This window comes from Anopheles maculipalpis, chromosome 3RL (genome assembly GCF_943734695.1).
Source record: "Anopheles maculipalpis chromosome 3RL, idAnoMacuDA_375_x, whole genome shotgun sequence".
NCBI classification, from domain to species: Eukaryota; Metazoa; Arthropoda; class Insecta; order Diptera; family Culicidae; genus Anopheles; species Anopheles maculipalpis.
Window position 1 is genome coordinate 70,325,290 of NC_064872.1, and position 18,883 is coordinate 70,344,172.

The 18,883-nt window shown below is 41.6% G+C and overlaps 3 protein-coding genes across 5 annotated transcripts in view; all 3 read right to left on the reverse strand.

The window, feature by feature from the left end:
- The window catches only part of LOC126561552 (WD repeat-containing protein 47), a 228,377-nt gene that overhangs the window by 156,339 nt on the left and 53,155 nt on the right, over positions 1-18,883 (reverse strand). The window lies entirely within an intron of this gene.
- Positions 1-18,883, reverse strand: part of LOC126561269 (triple functional domain protein) — a 163,905-nt gene that overhangs the window by 76,445 nt on the left and 68,577 nt on the right. The window lies entirely within an intron of this gene.
- LOC126562122 (transmembrane protein 184B) overlaps positions 150-18,883 on the reverse strand; it is a 28,343-nt gene continuing 9,609 nt past the window's right edge. Inside the window, exons 2-8 of one of the 2 annotated variants that reach the window (XM_050218545.1) lie at positions 5,033-5,198; positions 4,697-4,955; positions 3,972-4,141; positions 3,723-3,889; positions 3,567-3,641; positions 3,396-3,480; positions 150-463 (exon numbers count right to left, since the gene is read on the reverse strand). In XM_050218545.1, coding sequence (XP_050074502.1) covers positions 150-463; positions 3,396-3,480; positions 3,567-3,641; positions 3,723-3,889; positions 3,972-4,141; positions 4,697-4,955; positions 5,033-5,198 — 1,236 coding nt within the window. Of the gene's footprint in view, positions 464-2,281; positions 2,329-3,395; positions 3,481-3,566; positions 3,642-3,722; positions 3,890-3,971; positions 4,142-4,696; positions 4,956-5,032; positions 5,199-18,883 lie in introns of those variants that run through there. The other variant, XM_050218546.1, reaches the window with a different exon arrangement.

An 18,883-nucleotide genomic window follows, 5' to 3' on the forward strand; every position in this document is an offset into this window, starting at 1 on the left:
AAAACATAAAATATTAAAACCGTTTCCCTACCACGACACAGAATAGAACCGAAGAAGAACCAAACCAATGAAACAGTTCTTCCAAGAGGTCTACATTATTATTCCGTCCCGTCTCTACTGGGTGTATCTGGGTACTACTTTTACTGCTCTTACTGATACTCATCATCACTGGACAGTAGCATCGTTTTCTCATTATAATTTTGGCTGATCGTCGACACCTTCTGCGGTACGACGCTAGCACCGGGCATAAACTTCCGCTGGCTGCCAAGCGTCGGTGGAGCGATATAGCTACCACCATGTCCACCGCCGCCACCTGCACCTCCTGCACCGGCTCCATTACCGTTGTACGATCCTGTCGTTGCACCACTTCCCACACCGTGACTCTGACCGTGGCCCGTTAGCTGATGGCTTGGATCGTCCGGATCGTACGACGACACACGGATGCCTCGTGGGTTTTTGCCACCTGGAAAGAAAAACGTTACAGAAGAAAAAGAATTGCTTTTCGTTTAGATTTATGTACGGAAGTTGAGTGTTATTTTTTTTAAGCTGATATTTCACAGACACAAATGTAGAGCGACAAGAGCATTGAACAAAATAGAACGTACATGGCTAAAGGAACGCGCAACAACATTTGGCAGCAGCGAACAGGGAGTGAACTGAACAGAGAAAAAAATTGCACACGCGGGCATTTCAATCATGCTTAACCGGTTAAGAAAGGAGGGAAGATGTAAACGTATACTTACCGAGATTAGAAAATTAGCTTTACATCTCCATGCAGTGTATTATTTTTGTGCCTAGAGCAAGCCATATCCGCGCGCTAGCAAACACTGTGTTTTGCATTTTCTTTCATGACAAACGATAACCGTTTATCATATACAGTTGGCTTTAACCGAACGAGCTACATGCAAAAATACGGTTTATTATGTATTGTTTGTTGTCCTTTGCTTTTTTAGATCATTTTCGTTATTATTTTCTATTTTATCCTTGCGAAGACCTTTCTTTCTCTCTTAATCGCTATTTCTACTCTTTCTTCTGCTCTTGTGGCTTAGCTCCGTTTTTTTTTTCTTTTTTGCACTTCCACATTCACGATTGTAAAACCCACACGCACACTGTTGATTCTTGCTACTGAAAATCACATCCTTTTCCTACATGATCCCAAAATTCCCGAAAGGAACATTCACTTTAGTCACAGTTTTTTTCCACAAACCTTTGCGTCTCTTAAAATCTCTCTCGCTAGTGTTGCAATACATTACACAATCTGATCCGGTTGTCTGGCATAATCGAACTGCACGTTGTGCAAAGCTTTGCTCTATCGCTCAAAATAAGAAAGGGAATGATTAACTCTACATTCATCCTACAGCACAACGAGAGCCAACGATACATGCACGGGCGCGCGTTTCCGTGTGAGTGTTTAATTGGGTTAAAAGCAGAGTACAACACAATCGCACAAGCACAACACAACACATGCTTATCTATTTTTTCTGCTTTTCTTTTGCTTTAATATTAATTATTTACAGTCACAACACGCTAGGAGGGGTGATTAAAAAAACAGATAAAATTTTAGATTTGAAAATATTAAAAAAAAAACTGTAGATACGAAGGCACTTGCAGAGGGACAAGAATTGCATGCAGAAAGTAGCACGAAAGCCATATATATGCTCTGTGTGTGTGTTGTGTTTATATGCATGTATCGTTAGACAACTGTAGTAGAACAGGGTACTGTATAATACGTCGACACTCGTAAAGGCATAACCTCACATTCTTGGTTTTGTCTTGTTGAGAGGCGATTAAAAATCGTTAAATTATTTGAAAACAAAAATTGAAAATGGTGAAAATCTGGCTGTTCAACCGTTCGTTTAAAATACATTCACAAGACAACAAGGAACCGAAATAAAAATTATGTGTGTTTTGGGCTATTTTAAAAAATCTCTCTCAACACTCTTCGTACAGCAGTTATGCTAAACTTCTTCTAGTCTGTCTTCTATTCCTGCTTTTAAAGTTTTTTTTATTATTTAAGTGTTTGTGTCACCATTGAATGTTAAAAAATATATATTGTTTCGTCTATCAATTTTCCAATTGAGCCCCGGGTGTCGTTCAGGTATCAGCAGTTTTGAAGTTTGTTTTGAAATTTATTTTGTGTATTCCACTCCTCTCCTTCTTCATCCTAGCTGTCCTCTCTTTATCACGCGTACAACTAAAATATTTTTACGTCTAAAGAATAATAAAAAAAGAGTGGATTTACGCTTTGCCATCAACAAACTCCCTTACTACTCGATGATGCGTCAGTAATGATTTAGAGTCTCTCGTAAGGCATCTGCGATACAACTTCTGAAAAAGGTGGGAAAAAGGGAATGGAAATTTAACAAACAATAATCCTCTATAATCCTTCTCATCTCTTAACTGCGGAGGAGAGAGGGATAGGGTGGGGGGGGGGGGGGGGCGGTTTGTGTTCACATGATGATATTCTCGCTGTTGGAAAACAAAAAACCTGTGATGAAGGTTTGCTCCATTTGCACACACACACACACGCACGCGTCGTGCAATCAATCAAGCTGCTTTGCGTGGGCAAAACTATGAGAGAACGAAAACACCAACAGTGTACCAACGAAAAAGCTGCTTAAATTTTCCAATTTCAACAACTCTCAAATGCAAAACTCAAAACTCATAGCCAATCAATCTTAGAAAAGGTTGCCCCCCGTGTATGGTGCACCGTGATGGTGGCGGTCGTGGTGATAGTGCTGGTGATGAACGCCACCACTCTGTACGACGTGCAGCTCTTCCTCACGCAGCTGGTAATAGCTTTTCAGGTACTGTGGGGCCTGAAATTGTTTCGAATCGCTGCGCTTCCGGTCGATCGGAGATGGGCAGTCTGCAAGTGATTTGTGGAATTTTATTTCCAAGTGCTTGTTTTTTTTTTCTTTTGTCCAGTCTACGGTGATAAATCTCTTGTGTTCTAGCTGGTTTTTTTTTGTAGCGGTTCAGCGGTACTTTCGAATTGTAAGTAGGTTCGGTAGCTTACTTATCCATCGAACGACACCTTTCTAATGCTTTACGTTCATGTTTAGAGCAGTGAGACGTATCATATCATAAAGAAATGAAGTTTTTTGTCATGCAATAGCCTTTTTACATCAATACAAACATCGAGTAACATCAACTAGCATGTAGAAAAAAGCCACAGTAATAATAATAATAAACATCAACTAGCAACTAGAAATTAAAATTCAAATAAGGAAAATGGATAGTAGACAGATGACAAAAGAAATAGTAATAGAAATCAAAAAACAGCATTCGTGCATTCACAATCAGCGAGCGATATACACATGTAACGACAAGAGTTGGAAACTAAGAACGAAATGATCCATTGAAACACAACCGAATCAAGCGACCAAACTTACCTGAGCTATACTGCGTGTACTGTTGGTACTGCGGATGGAAGTTGTGTATCGCATCGGTCATAATATCTTTCGGGTTCATCGTTTCCTGGGGAACAAAAGTATACAGACAGATGAGTGTTTGTGTGTGTACTATGTGAGTGTCATTAATCTCCGATGTGACTATTACCATACCTTTAAGCTGCTTGAAATTGATTGCATCGTGACAGATCGGCCGTGTGCATCGGTCATGCAGCTTTGGGCGTACACCTGTAAAGAGGTAATATTGCGTTTTGTAGCAAGAAACCTAAGCATGAAGAGCATGAAGAGAGGTATGTTCCCTCCGCTTACCTGGTACGGGAAAGCATACCGCAGCGCGATAGCAGCAAACAACATTTCGATGCAGATGAAAAAGTTCTGATAACCAGCAGAAACCGTACCAGCGGACGTGGTGGAACCGCCCGCGTCAACAATCGGTGAGATGACCTCCGCCTTTTCCAGAATAGCTAGCCCCACACCTAAAAACGTAGCAAAAAGGATTATTAGTGTCTATGTGCGGAGTGGGTTCATGGAAACAGTTGGCGCCGGGTGCCTGGTTACCTTGCCAGAAGGACAAGAAGATAACGGATTTTACGGTACAGAACTTTAGCACCGGATCGAATGGCGTCAGCAGGTCTCGGGTGGCAAAGTAGAACAGGTACAAACCGTACAGTGCCAGCGAAACGGAGATGTTGTAGATGACGGTGATGTAGATGTAGCCTCCGTCAGCACTGTGGAAGGTGGATGGATAACGCGTGAAAGAAAAAAAGAGAGAGAGGAAAAGCATGAAAATTCAGCCGAACCTAACACATGCAAGACAATAAGGCGCCTGGTCGTTATTTATAGAGCCGGAAACCGATGATGGGAAAGGAAACCAACTTAGTTTATGCTCACGGGAAAGTCGAATAACCAATTTGATTTTGAAAAAGCTACATTATAAAGGAATATTGAAGATATTTTGCTTTTTAAAATGTAATATTGTGTTAGGAAAAACTTGTCTGCAAGATAATTGTGCTGCAAAAACCTCATGAGTCCAACGTAACTACCCGACACAACATAACATTGCCGAGAACATAACAAACAGGACTCGTGTACAATATCAGCAATGCTACTGCATGCTAATTCTGACCTATTTCAAGTTGCATTCGTGTGACCATGAAACCGTTTACTAATCAATACCATTTCTCCATTACAACAGCAGCTTACGCTTCTCTTCTCTTGCTTGAGTACCTTTGACGTACTTTGGTCACCATTATGGTATCTCGACCGGCTCGTAACATACGTACCTCCAGTCACCATCGTGATAGTGATTGAATGCCTGCAGAAAGATGATAATAAACGCCATCAGCGGTTTCACCAGACAGAACTGCAGCGTGGCCTGTTTGCAGAAGCGCAGGAATCCGATCGTGTACGTTTTACCCGCCAGGCAGCACGTTCCGTACAGGCAGGACGATTTGATCGGCTTGCCGCGGATCTCCGACATGATGTTGCCCTCACCGCCCAGGTACTCGTAACAGAGCGAAAGGAAGTTGTAGATTACGAAAGCTAGAAAAAAAAACGAGGGAATGAAAGCGGAATTTGGGCTAGGTTTGCTTGGGACGTGTATTGACAGGATACGGTACCTTCGTAGCAATCGCGCACGGTAAAGAAGTATACATAGACGCTTTCCGAGTTGAAGAACAGTAAGCTGACCCAGGAGTACGTGGCGTAGATCGGTACGATGAACAGTATTCGGACGATCCATCGTTGTTCCTGTGGGTTTGTGTACCATCGAAGGTGTTGATAGATCTGAAAGGGGAAAGAATGGAAACGGAAAACGATATAAGAACATTTGCTTGTTGGGGCAAATAGCTAGACTAAACATTATTAATAGTTGTATAATCAATTGCTGCATACGAGGAAGTAAGTAATAAAATGTATATTAAAGTTGATGATCGAAGTTGATGATGATCTCTTTTGTCAGAGAAAAATAAACCAGGAGCTATGTTTTATGATTCTCTTCCGTGACTGATACATTTCTTTCCCCCAGGTTTTCTCCAGAGACCTTATTTGTAAATCGCACCACAACCGTTGGTACAAACTTACCATGCCGTCCGTGCCTCTGGTGACCGTTTATGTGTGACCTGCAATTTTAGCCAACGGTACCAGTACCTCACATAAAGCAAAAACGAAAGTCAGCCTATATACATCAGAAGAACTGGGCCGAAATCTTCTGCACTAGCGCATTATTAAATATTCATCATACTGAAAGTGAAACATGAACACGAAAACTATCCGAACCAGCGAACAGACCCGAGACATGAAGACAAATATTTGCCATAGGTACGATGATGTGCTACCGAAAAACAACCTGGCCTCAGCTAGTCACAATAGCTAGAAACCATGTTTTGATGGAACATTGGGTGACAGAAGCAAATGTCTTGATTTCCCTTTCAAAAAACAAGGCGTGCCACACTGTTTTTATTTCTGGTAAAATTTTAGAGCCTACCCATTAAGGTTCCAAGCGTTCCGCTACCACCTAACGCTCCCACATCAACTGCCTATTTTTTCTTAAAATGACGACAAAAATAGTAACACTAAGCCTCTCCATAGTGGATGGAACTAAGCAAAAGGAGAGATAATGTAATAATTTTCTCCAGCCCATCCCCATGGTGTTTCTTGTAAAGTGAAACAAATTTAACAGCTTTAAAAACAGCGCTCCGCAGGCCCTGTGCTTTTCAGGGTGGTCACCAAAAAAAACGAAAATTGCAAACATTTTTATTATTTTTTCACAGACTCAAAAGTCACTGACAACCGTGCGGAGGCGTCAAAGCTAACCCCCCGGTGGGTTTTCTTTCCTCGTTATAAAGGTATTATGGCAAAAGAAAAGGCAGATAATGTGTAGTCACCATGCAGGGTGAAGCGGAGAGAGTGAAGCAATCGCATCAGCAACATCATCAGGGAGAGTTATCCAATGCCATCGCCGAGACAACGCACGGCCTATGGGCTATTTGATGTTGGTAGTCTTCCCATTCATCTGGCCTGCACACCGGATAGATTATGATAAAATGGTGCTTCGGCTTGAGAAGCTTGCACATCGGCGCCGTATTGCGCGGAAAATATCCGAATTTACGTCTTGCCCAGTGTCCACGCCTTCGCTGTGAAGACACGAAAATGGGGGAAAACCTTTCCCACTCGAGTGATGGGCTACGGCGAAAGATTGAGATCAAAATATGGTTCGCCATCTGTGTAGCGCGGGGGAGTTTTGCTGGTACCAGCATTGGACTGGGAACATTCCAAATTCGATCGTTACCATTCTCTTGTCATGGTTCGTTATCGCACCGCGGCAGGCACAAAGAGGCACGAGGAATCCTAGACGATGGGTTTTTGAGATAACAACTATTACAACGCCGATTAATGATTTGTGTAACAGCGTTATTGTGTTGTTTTTTTTTGCGATCTAACCATTAAAAATGGTTTCTTTGAACATAAATAGAGCTCCTCCCTTTTTCTGACATTTCTTTAAGTGATTTCATGCTTTCTGGACATCTCCTTTGCTTTGCTTTGCTGTCATCAAATGCCTTACTAGACTTACTAATATCGCGTAAATGTATAATAAGTCCTCATCATTACGGGAAAACGATCCGGATGGGATTTGAACCCCTAACCCTGCCGTGTGAAGTCCGGCGCTACTGTTGCCACACCACCCTATATATTTTCACTTTTTGGACACATAAACCACATCTTGAACTGGCCAGCAAACCCACAAGAAAGTATAGACGAACAAACGAAAGACAACATCCTCTTCAAGCCGTTCTACATTGGCCACATATTCGAAACAGAACTACACAAAAGCAGCACACACAAACATCAACTACTATCGCTTATCCTAACTCTGATGTTTTCCACCCGCTATTTACATTGCTAAAAATAGCAAACCAAACATTCACAAGTCGATCGATCAACCGCAACAGGAACAACCACCTCACAGTCGGTGTGGCGGTGGGCAATGTTTTGATATGTTTGATGAAAAACTCCGATCTGGAAAATGCACTTCTGACTGGCACCAGATGTGTGGTTCGGGGGGGGAAAAACGATTGCTCCATCGGAATGTTCGTGTGTAGAGCTTACGAAAGATTTCGAATCACCAGTAAGATCCGGATACATCTTGTAGGCCTGCTCTATTGTGTGGTGATATATTTAGTGGCTGAGCTAGATTCACAAACCTTGCTGGGGTAGTGCTAGAAAACATTCTCCACCCAAGAGAAAGGAAAAGGGATGGAGCGAGTTTAAATGAATATTTTATCGCTGAATAAATTGCTGCATTACACATTTTGATAATAGCGGCATTTATCAGACACGTTGAGCGGCAAGCTCTTTGCATGTAATCTGTTTTTTTTCTCGTGGTGGACGAGAAAAATTACCAATCCATTTTCCGGCAGCACTCTGCTGGTGCTGCATACATGTACAGAGCAGTTTAAATAAACTGCACGCGATCATCAACCATACTACGACTGTTGGCCCACACGTCCACATATTGCTCTTGCCAACAGTTTCCCGGGTGTATACATACTGAGGGCATAGTTTGTTTGGGGTACACGCTGATGTTCAAAAATTCAGTCATACGAGTTTTTCACCGTCAACGAAAAAAGACCAAAACTCCACCTCTATAGCATGTGTGAGAAAGTATTAACGGCACGTACGGTACTTAATCCTGGAGCAATGGACTAAACAACCTTCGGAGAAAAAGAGCAGCAATACGCTCTAATATGTGCCCATTCTACGATGCATGTTTTTTGGGGGACTATTCCACCGAACCCTTATAGGCAAATCATCGACTTTTCAACTACGCGAAAATGGGAGGTAAATTTTTTAAGAACATTGTTGACTTTAGCAAACACAGCAATTTTTTTAGAATCCACAACTTTAGAATCTCTCTTCTTACTACTTACACGTCGTACAAAAATCCCTTCAAATGCCATCCAAGGGTTTAAAAGCGGGATAAGGGACATTTCTTTTACCGTACCGAGTGGCTATAAAAACGAAGGAAATCACCCTACCCCAACCGCAGCAAAAGTTCCCTTTTTGTACGTCGATAAACGGTCGATTTTACCTTCCGGCTGCGTGTAAATGCGTTTCCAAACCTTTAGAATATTTCTAACAAAAAAAAAACTAAAATAAAATGGAAGGAGTAACATCATCCGGTCTGAACTCTTTAACGCTAGAATTAATTGAAAAACGTTAGCTTGGTGTCCATTCTTGCAGAGAGCTAAGCTATCTGTTATAGCTTCATAAAGTGTCGTTCGTTTCGAATTCGGTCACTCTTCACAGGCTGTAAAACGAGACATTTTTAACGTAGAAATATAATTTCTACATCAAACGAAAAGTTTTTTATTGTTCTATTATCACGAAATTGAAGAAAAATGCATTTGTTTATGTACGGATGAATTTAAGCAACTTTTAATAAACCTCTCATAAGCTGCCGCCCAACAAGGTTTATCCATTTCAGTAGCTGTTTTGTTTCCCCAATAGTATGCGTGTTGGGCAGTTTGGAAATCTGGCCAGAGCTTAATTGGGCCTTTATGAGCTTTATTAAAAAACAGAACTCACTTTTCCAGACACTGGTCTTCATAAACTGTCGAGTTCATAGATTGATTTGTTATAAAAACCCGTGTTTTGTGTCCCGACAGCTGCAGATGGCTTAAGAGTTCTGTTTGGTTGTTTTGAGGCACAAAAAGAGCGGTAGTCTGCACTCAATCCGATTCTTCTGCTGCATCGTATTTTGTTTTTGCAATCCGAAAATCTAAGGTAAGCCTGTAACACTCTCAACATCTTCCAGTTCAGCTGACATTGTTGCTGAACGAAAATTTTAATCAACTTTTCTAGCCATCCTTTGACGTTCCTGAAACCATTTCAAAACATATCCGACAGTAGAAGAAGCGATTTTCAGGAATTTTTCTATTTTACTCCCGGACCAAGTTGAATTTTCTAAGTGGATGTGCACAATTAATTGTCGAAGTTGCAGCTCCATCGTTAATAATACCTGAAACAAGCACGATCATGTCAAAACTACTCCATAAGAGGGAAGAGTGATCCAATACCTACTCATAGGTGTCAAAAAATTCAGTATAGCACCACTTGGGGCTCTACCAAACATTCTAAATGAACAGTACTTTTTAAATTGGTCCTTAATGTATCTCCATTTTGTTTTGTTCAAGTCACAACAAACTATAATCCTAACCTTTGAGAAAATCTCCAAAAGGAGTCTCTCATTCGTCATCCATTGGTACAATAATACGGATGAAATGCGAAAATAATTCTCAAGAGATTGTTTTGTTGCAACAATACTGATGACAGTCAAGCATGAAAAAGAAAGTGAACCATTGTAAAAACGGTAAGAATGTAAGCGTACGTAACTTCATATGTGTGCGCACAAATCTATGTCAAGCGGAATGCAAAAAAAACGGCAGTAATTTACGTGCAAGAAAAGGTCCTTGAAGGACACTGGACGTGGGAAGACGAAACAACAACAGGCCCGGAAAACATTATGCCAGCCGTAAAGCAAAGGATGGCTGGGGTAAGTAGTGACCTGGAAAACGGAGCACTGCACGCGAAACTAATCAGTACAAACATGCAATTAGAATTCTTGCTGCCTGGAGAAAATGTGCTTTAGTAAGAGGAAATTGTTCTTAAATACGCGAGAATTCCTGAGAGTATAGAAAATGACAAACTAAACTTTAAAAAGAGAGCAAGAATTGTGATAGTTTGATAGAACTTTAACATAACTTGAAGACGAGAGTTGATTATGGAGAAAAAGAAATGAAGATATCATCATCGTCACATCATTAAAAGCAAATATATCTTCCCTACAGTCCAGGTGAACATTTAACTGCAGCACGTTGACATTAGTGATAAGAAGTGATGACACATTTTCGATTTTAATTACGCGATAACTATTCCCTCTAAGCGAAAAGACCGCTTCTCTACTTTCTTAGACTATAAGAAATATATTTTTTTTATTTTATAAAATTAAATATTAATTTCCAAACCCATCTGAAGGACACACTGGAAGAATAATTCAGATGCCGCGAGCTTCAAATTATAAAACGGGGCCAATAAAACGATCACAACTTCAATAAATGCTTGTTGGGACTAGTCGCGTCCAAGTGTGCGACAATAATCATGCCGTGGCCACGAGACTCTGCAGCAGTGTACTCCCCCCCCAGTGTCCACCCTTCCTTCAAAGCAGACGTTGTCATCGACAGTCATCGATTTCTATACAGCATTTGACACTGTGTGGTCCGCCCGTGTGGACGTGTTGTCACCGCAATAGAGCACATGTCGAGCTATTTTTCCAACCAGTTATGACTTGGCGGCTAATGAAGCCATAGCGATGGAAGCCGTGCATCAAAACAGCCGTGTGACCTGCTGCTGCTGTGGGTTTTCCAAACATTAGCTGTTGGCCGCGTTTTGTTGAAGGCCGTTGCGAGGAAAGGAATTAAGATGTTTTACCTTAAATAAGATTTTTATTTATATTCTACCATACCTTAAATTAGATTTAGAAATAAGAATATTTTAGAGAGAGATTTATTTTTGAGAAATGTCCTCTTGAATTGAGCCTTCATCGCACGTCAATAAAGTATTTAATAATTCATTGCTCTTTGCCCAGTCACTCGAAAGGTCCCGGCAAGTAATGAAAAGCTTCCTAATTCGGATCACATTTTCACATAAAACCACTATAACTCAACCCCCTTCATTACACAACTCTCCGCAGCCGTATTAATTGATCGGCCAAGGATAAATTCAGGCGAAAGTTGCATACGAAACATGCCTTTCCGCGTGCACATGAGAGCGTGGAAATGAACGATGCTCAACGGAAAACATTGCGAACTCTTCCCTCCCAAATGTTGCCAATTTGAGATAACCCAAACGGCGGCCATATCTTTGACCAGGTACGCCATAAAGTGAAAGGACTTCAGGTTGGCAGCATTCGATTCGATTACTTCATGTGCCGACGACGACGACGACGTTGGTGACGACGATTATTACGTGAGAAAAAGTCTGTACTGAGTCTCGATCAGTCCGAGGAGTTTGTACCTTTCGCACGCGTTTAAAATAAAGTTGGAAAAAAGCATTACCAGGATCTCTTAGGGTGCAGGAAGGCCGTACAGTAAAAGAAATTGATTAGGCAACACACCCAGCGTCTAACTCACGGATTGCAAAGCGTGTGCTCTTTTTCTATGCAAAACACAATACCACGTTGGATGTGGTGATATTTTGCATGATTTCCTGAATGCTCGTGAGCGTGGTGGTGGAAACGGTTCATCGGTTGGCCTTTAATTGATGGTTTCAAAGCGTTACACTTTTACAGCAAGAAGGAACTAACAGCAATGCAAACGAGAGAAGGCTAAGAATACCTCTACTACTAAAGGGAAGCACCTTCCATACACAAATTTCCAAAAACACGATCGATTAATCGCGTGCCGTGTTTGGACCGGCCTTTTCGTGTGTGTACCAGTTTTTTCTCACCCAAAACACCCGACACGGGCACGACACGGCACACCATCAGTTCTTCCGCAACGTTGGAGCGTGGTATTAATGACGCGCGTTTGGAAGTCCATCACTAACTAACCGACACACAGGTTACAAGCCATAATTCATTCATAATTCAATACTGTCAGCATGGGGGGGTTGTTGGGATAGTGCTCTTGAGGGCTTGCTTTCGAACGGTTTGTTCAAAGGGAAGTACCTTTCCTAATTATCGCCATGAGACGAGAAGTCTCGTTTAGAGCCAGCAACTTGTAAGACTTACTGTTACACACTACTCGAGATATCTCTAATCATACCGCTTGTCGTGGCGTATTTCACGAGCACCGTAACGATTAACGAACATTGTAGCCGGCCTTCTCTGTCAGAGGACTAATCGCCACTCAGGGATCATTTTACGTTCTTGTGTTACCGTTTGAGAGCTTTATACAGGGTATCGCGAGGATTTTTAACATAGTTTTTGACAGTTTTCTTGATGCTTGATTCTTCAGATATCTGTAAATAAGTTTAAAGATTGTCATAAACATTGTGTTTATCTTTTCAAAACAAATAAAAACAGGAAGGGATAATTAAAAATTATTATTTAATTATTTCCCGGTACAAATAATCGTGTAAAATTCTGTAACTGACAGTTCTTTTAGGCTCACGTCAATAAATCATAGGAAAGCGACTAAACAACCTAAATTTAATGCATCGTATTAGTCAAAAGCGATATTTAAACACATGTTTAAACCGCCATTTTAATTTCACTTTCATAAATCATCACAATCATCGAAGAACCAAGACAAGAGGGTAAGAGTTAAGCTACCCGGAACCCGAAATCGATAATATCGATTACAAAAGCGCCAGGCCACTCCTGCCTACCTTTTCCTATGTTTGGAGAAGTATGAAGTCAAGTTGAACATTACCCCAATGGAAGAGGTAAGTGACGTTGAATCACCCCTCCAAACATATACTCAACCACACACCTCGATTTGACATGCCCGTGTGAGTGATTCACCACGTGTGAACGCTTTACGAAGATTACATTTTCCGGTCACTCTTCGAACGGATAGCAATAGATGAACTTAACGAACCGAAATTTAAGATACACAGTTAAACCCTAGCCAAAATGTTTTAAAAATGTGTAATTACTTCCCAAACAAAAATGCGAAACGAAGCACACAATTTTGGAGCTAGTTAAGCTGAAATGCCTATGCTTAATGACTTCCAAACTTGTCTCCGCTCGCCGTGCTTAATGCGGTGGTGCTTTTTTAGTGCTTGTGCGTGGCATGAAACTATCGCATCATCATCATCGTTGTGTGCCGTAGTTTCGTGTCAATGGAAAATTTGTACAGTGCAAAAAAAAAAACAAAATCCATCCTTGAAAATATTTCCATCCGCAGCATGAGGTCCAAAAAACGTCGTCGTTCATCCTCAGCCAAGTTACAGAAAGTTTTTCGGTTGTCATTTTCGGGGCGGGTTTTTATTTCACTACTTCCACGAGCCCTCGGGCCAGCTCACATCATCACTATCAAAAATCCGGGGGTTGTCAACAAGCGTATGAAATACTCCGCATAATTTTTATTGCGAAGTAGCATTAGACACCCCTCCGAGTGCAAACGCGTGCACGAAAAAAAGGTGGACAACAAATTCGATTCCAACAATACTTAAATCGTCTGCAGAAAACCGCAACAGTAGCAGCGCCAGCGTGAAGCGAGGATTGTTTTTAGGATTCAAATTGTATCGCAATTTATCGCAACTAAAACGTTTAATGCGCAACGCACACAAACGCATGAATGATTATTATTTTGTGTCCAATACACAATGGTAAAGGTTGGGTAAAAAAAACCCCAAAAGAATCAGTAAGTAACACGAATTTCTCTAATGGCAAAATATTCCATTTCTGTGCAGAAAAAAAAACGAACCACGCCATTGAACGACAAGCGAATCGAACACTAACTGTGCGTGCAAATTTCCCTAGTGTTCCACCCGGGCCCGTTGAAGCGTGTAATGATGAACATAATTATGTTCACCTTCCACCCACATTCACACACATACATAATAGGCGTGTCAGAAAAGCAGCAATGCCGTAATCATTAGATCAAATCGCGTTCGTTTGTGATACACTTGTTACACACACAAACGCACCCTTAGCAGCAGGGCTTTTTTTTCGAAAACCGCATACTCGGGTGCAACTCCTGTGCCACCTTTAGCGTATGATGATTCATTGCCTGTTTGCTTCCCGGATTTGACCCGGAGCCATAACGACAACATGCGGACCCTGGGTTGATTAGTAGCGAGTTTTATTTACCGCCATGTTTAACACCCTTCCCAACACTGATTGTGAGGTTTGGGGTCCAAGGAGGAAAGCAGGGCTGAAATTAAGCGACCTCGCTTTCTGGTCATTAAACGCTTTCCCTCCCGGGATTAGACCTAATTTTGGGGAACTAAAATTTAAAACAGATAATAAAGCTCATCCAATCGGTAAATTGTTTAATTATAAATTTGTTTTCCTTCCCTGTTTTGTTTACTAGATTATTATGATTATTTTTTTTTAAGTTGTTGTTACTTAACACAAAAAGAAAACTAGAATCTGATATAAATCATTTCAACTTTTTTTCTCTACCATTTGCTACACTCCAGTCGACCGTGACCCTGATCGGTGGCACGATGTGGTGATAATTTGTATCATTGCGAAAATATGAAAAAGCAGCTGCGTAAATGCGCAAACTACAAACAAGTTGACAGCGGACAACACAAGCATGATTTAACTCCCCTCCCGGACTCCAAGACACACACCCCGCAAGATCGCAATCGTGGCATTCGTGTGCTCAACCCGAATAGTGGGAAGTTTGTTTGGTCCTCATTTGTCACGCACACAAAACGTACTTTAAACCTTTGTACGAAAACGCACGTGGTTGATTGTGAGCAAATGGCGCACGCGCAGCAAAGATTGAACTACCGTTGCACATGGTCGAGAGCTTTTTTGGTGAGCTTTTCCGCTACAACAACGAACGGTTTATGTTTCACGGTGATAGAGAGATAATCGCTATACAAATTTTGCAATGGGCAAAGCGTAGTTTTTGCCCCTACTTGGATGTACAAGTTTTTCTCCATAAAAATTTCAAGGGTAAGGACGACGCTGGAAACAAGAATAGACTTAACCCTACACGGATGAGCAGTTTCTCCGTATTCATGATATCTGACAATGTTGCTCCAGAATCACACATCCTATGGGGTATCATTCTCATAAGAGCTTCCCTAACCCGTGAAGCTCCCTGATCGGTGAAGCTCTTCTATCCGGCGGGACCCCTACCTCCCTCCCCCTGATCGACGAGGCTCCCCAGGCCACGAGGCATCCTTGGTCGACGATGCCCCCCTGGTCGGCGAGTCATCCCTGGTCGGCGAGGCATCCCTGGTTGGTGAGGCCCCTCTGCTCAGCGACCACCACCTCCGCCCATAGGTAAATCCATCACTGCATAACAATATGGCGCTAACTAACTTTTTGAGCTAATGGCCAACGATACGGGTACATGCAGATTGACGTACCAAGAAGTTCAGGCCCATCATCGTTTTGCAAAGCCAACCCGACGACTGCAATGGTACAACAGACCTGGGAAACAGTGAATTCCCCGCGTTCATCTCACCGATATTGTGGTCGGCTGCATGGTTTACTGTCCTATGTCGCAGATGGAACGGAATTGTCTTCGGTTAAAATTATACTATCGGAAGGGTCCAACGTCATTTATGGCTCTACGGACAGTAGAAGGTACCATTTGTGCTTCCTTTCAACAGGCAGCCACTGCAGCCGGACTTTTGCAAGACGATGTCGAGTGAGATCGTGCACTCCAGGAAGCTGCTTCATTTCGGATGCCCTCTATTGAGCTGCGTCAACTGTTCGCTCTCTTTTTTTTCGGAAGGAATGCCTCATAATCCTCACCGTCTTTAGGGCGCGTACGTGGACGATCTTTGCGAAGATTTTCAACGGAACTATCGAGATCGATACACTGCAGAGGATTCAGGTCAGAATCAACCCTGGAATGTTGTGGCGTAGCCCTGTAACCGGGCCAATTGACCGGTTTAGTTTACTAAAAGTGTAAAATGAAGAGTTTATAGGGGCTTAGTTTGTTGCTTTAAACACGATAACTTTAACATCAATTTATCGATAGTTTCAAAGCTTTTAAAAACATCCGCAAAAAGCTTTACTCTAGAACATCCAGAGCAGCCATTTTAACTGGTCTCGTAACTTCCAACTAAATTTTTTATGGTTAAATAAGGCCGATTATTGATGCATGACTTGTACACATCGAATAGGATGTTCATTTATTTAAAAAAAAATTACACCTAATATTTATAATAAGTTACGTGATGGGCGCTTTTTTACCTAGACCAATCATTTTGACTTGAGTTTTGTCCAGCACCAGCGTGCTTCAAAAGGTGAAAAATGTGGAAAATCTTTAGCGAATGGACGAATCCTTTGCAATACTAACGTCTGTTTCATTACAAAATAAGAAATAAAATATCATTTTGAACTGTGTCATGAGTAACAAGGCAGATGTTTTGATCATACTACCGTGAACAGGGCGCATCAACGATATTGCAATACAACAGGACTTTTTCTTGGTTTTAGATGATTGTGCATTTTAGGTGATTTTAGGCTGGTATAAGCAACAATCAACCAAATGTTAACTAAACAACATCTACAATCTAAAAAATATAAATAAAAAATATTTTTGCAGGTCGCGATGGAGATTTTTCCGTACTAAAAAAGGTTCCCCAAAACATCTATTCGGACTGCTGCTATGCCAAGCTTTTCGGCATATCAATTCACTGCAAGCAACCTTTCCTTGTGCAGAAACAATTCGCCCACTTTACCGGCGACCGGGAATCAACAGGTGTTCCTCTGCAGCATCGTATGTTTAAAACTAAAAATAAAACCATAAACGGAACCATCCTACTTTCTTCAGAAATACCATCACAATCTGCAAGCCTTACAGCTCGTCTTTTAAGCAAGACAGCCCTCCACCAACAAGACGAATCGAAAAGCTGCTCTCTGCCCTCTTTCGCGCTGTTATTGTTCCCGGTAATCGTTCCCTCTTTCCCGGTGATGTTTGGCAGAACTAACCTATCAGTTAAGCTTGATTGGTTTCTGTTTCTTTCGGGCAGGGGCAGTGATGCGTAATAACAGCATTTACATTTCGTGAACACTCTCTACCACCTACACCTAGGTGGTAGGAAAAGCGAAGAAACACAAAGCCACTTTCTTCACCACACAGGTTCGATAAAAGGTTTGCGAAAACGTCCTGGTTGTCTGGTTTTGCGAACACACACACACACACCCTCCGATCGTGAGTCGAATTTGGTTGCTCAACAATACACCATTTTGCTTGCTTGGTTTAAGCCTCCATCAAGTCTACAGGTTGCACACCCCCCAACAAAAACACGGCACACCAGCGTCGAGGGATGGTATCGGTGGAAAATTTTGCTCCCAAAAGCACCAAGATGATCGCTTCTGGGTAGAAGCAATAAAAATCAACCGTCACGCTGACGTCGGGGGTGAGCTAAAATGAACAGCAAAATATGTTCACGGACTTCAATATCTCGAAGAGGAGGTGATGCAGAATTGAGACTCTCTTCTCAACGGCAGGAAACAAAGCCCGAGCTCCTTCTTCACAGTTTTCTTTGTTGACCAAAAAACCGGTTCATAATATACAGGCTTGGTTGTTCGAGAGCATCGAGTAAGTAAAGCCGTGCCCCAGTTGCCGTGTTTCGTTCGTTCCCGTAGCCGAGCTTAGTTAGACGTCGATGGGCTAAAGTTCATGTCGCTTGCGGAATCGCGAAATCGTGCTTAATCGTCTTTCTTTGCCAAGTCCATCCTTCAGGGGGATTTTGCTGGCTCTCTTTTGCATTCGGGAAGGCACAATTGGGAAGGGAGTTTTTCTTTTTTGGTTTGGAGCTGTTAATTTTAAAAGTCGCTTGTTTAATAGACCTACACCTACATACAGTGCAAGGAAATTCACCATCGGACATTTCAATTGTCGTTCTCTACTTATCGATGCATTTATCAGCTTCCTAGAATACCTCCCTTCTACACGGTGATGTGAAAAAAAATGTAAAAAGCTCTTTTCTACGAAAATAATGAAGAGCAAAAGACAAAAGTCTTTGTATCGTGCTGGACATTCAAAGTCGGACACTTTGACTTACTAGGAATTTTCGTATGATATGAACAAATTAAGAGAAGATCAAGCTAGAACGTATCATTACTTTCAGTAGCGACTTAGTGCTTGAAATCAGAAAAATTTTAATTTCTAAAATGGAAAAGGGTAGAAGTGTTAAAGAAATCAGTGAAATCACCAATATTAGCAAATCTACAGTCCGCGACATAATAAAAAGATACAAAAATGAGGGTAGAATTGCTAATAAAACCAACCTACCAACGAATCAAAACGCTAAATTAATGATAGAGATGGACAACACATTATTCGACAAATTCGAAACAATCCCTTCCTGTCCTCTGTTGAATAAAAAAAAAACAATATCAGAGATATTCTTAATATTGATGTAGATTCTTCAACAGTACGGCGTCATATAAGAAAACCAAATTTGTTCGGTAAACAGATAGTTGGAAACTATCAAAGAGGATTCCGAAACGGAAAATCTACCACTGACTCTGGATCTGATCTTGGAGAAGATGGCTGAACAGCAGTTGAATACGTACCATCTCTTCATAGATTTCAAGGCCGCATATGATAGCATAGCCAGGGTAAAACTTTACCAGGTCATGAGCTCTTTTGGAACTTGGCGCTAGAGTCAACCCAGATCCTGACATACGCTGATGATATAGACATCATTGGTCTGCGGCTCTCTCAGGTAGCAGAAGCCTACCAAAGGATCGAGCAGGCGGCAGAAAACCTCGGGTTGCAGATTAACGAGGCAAAGATCAAATTTATGGTGGCACCATCAGC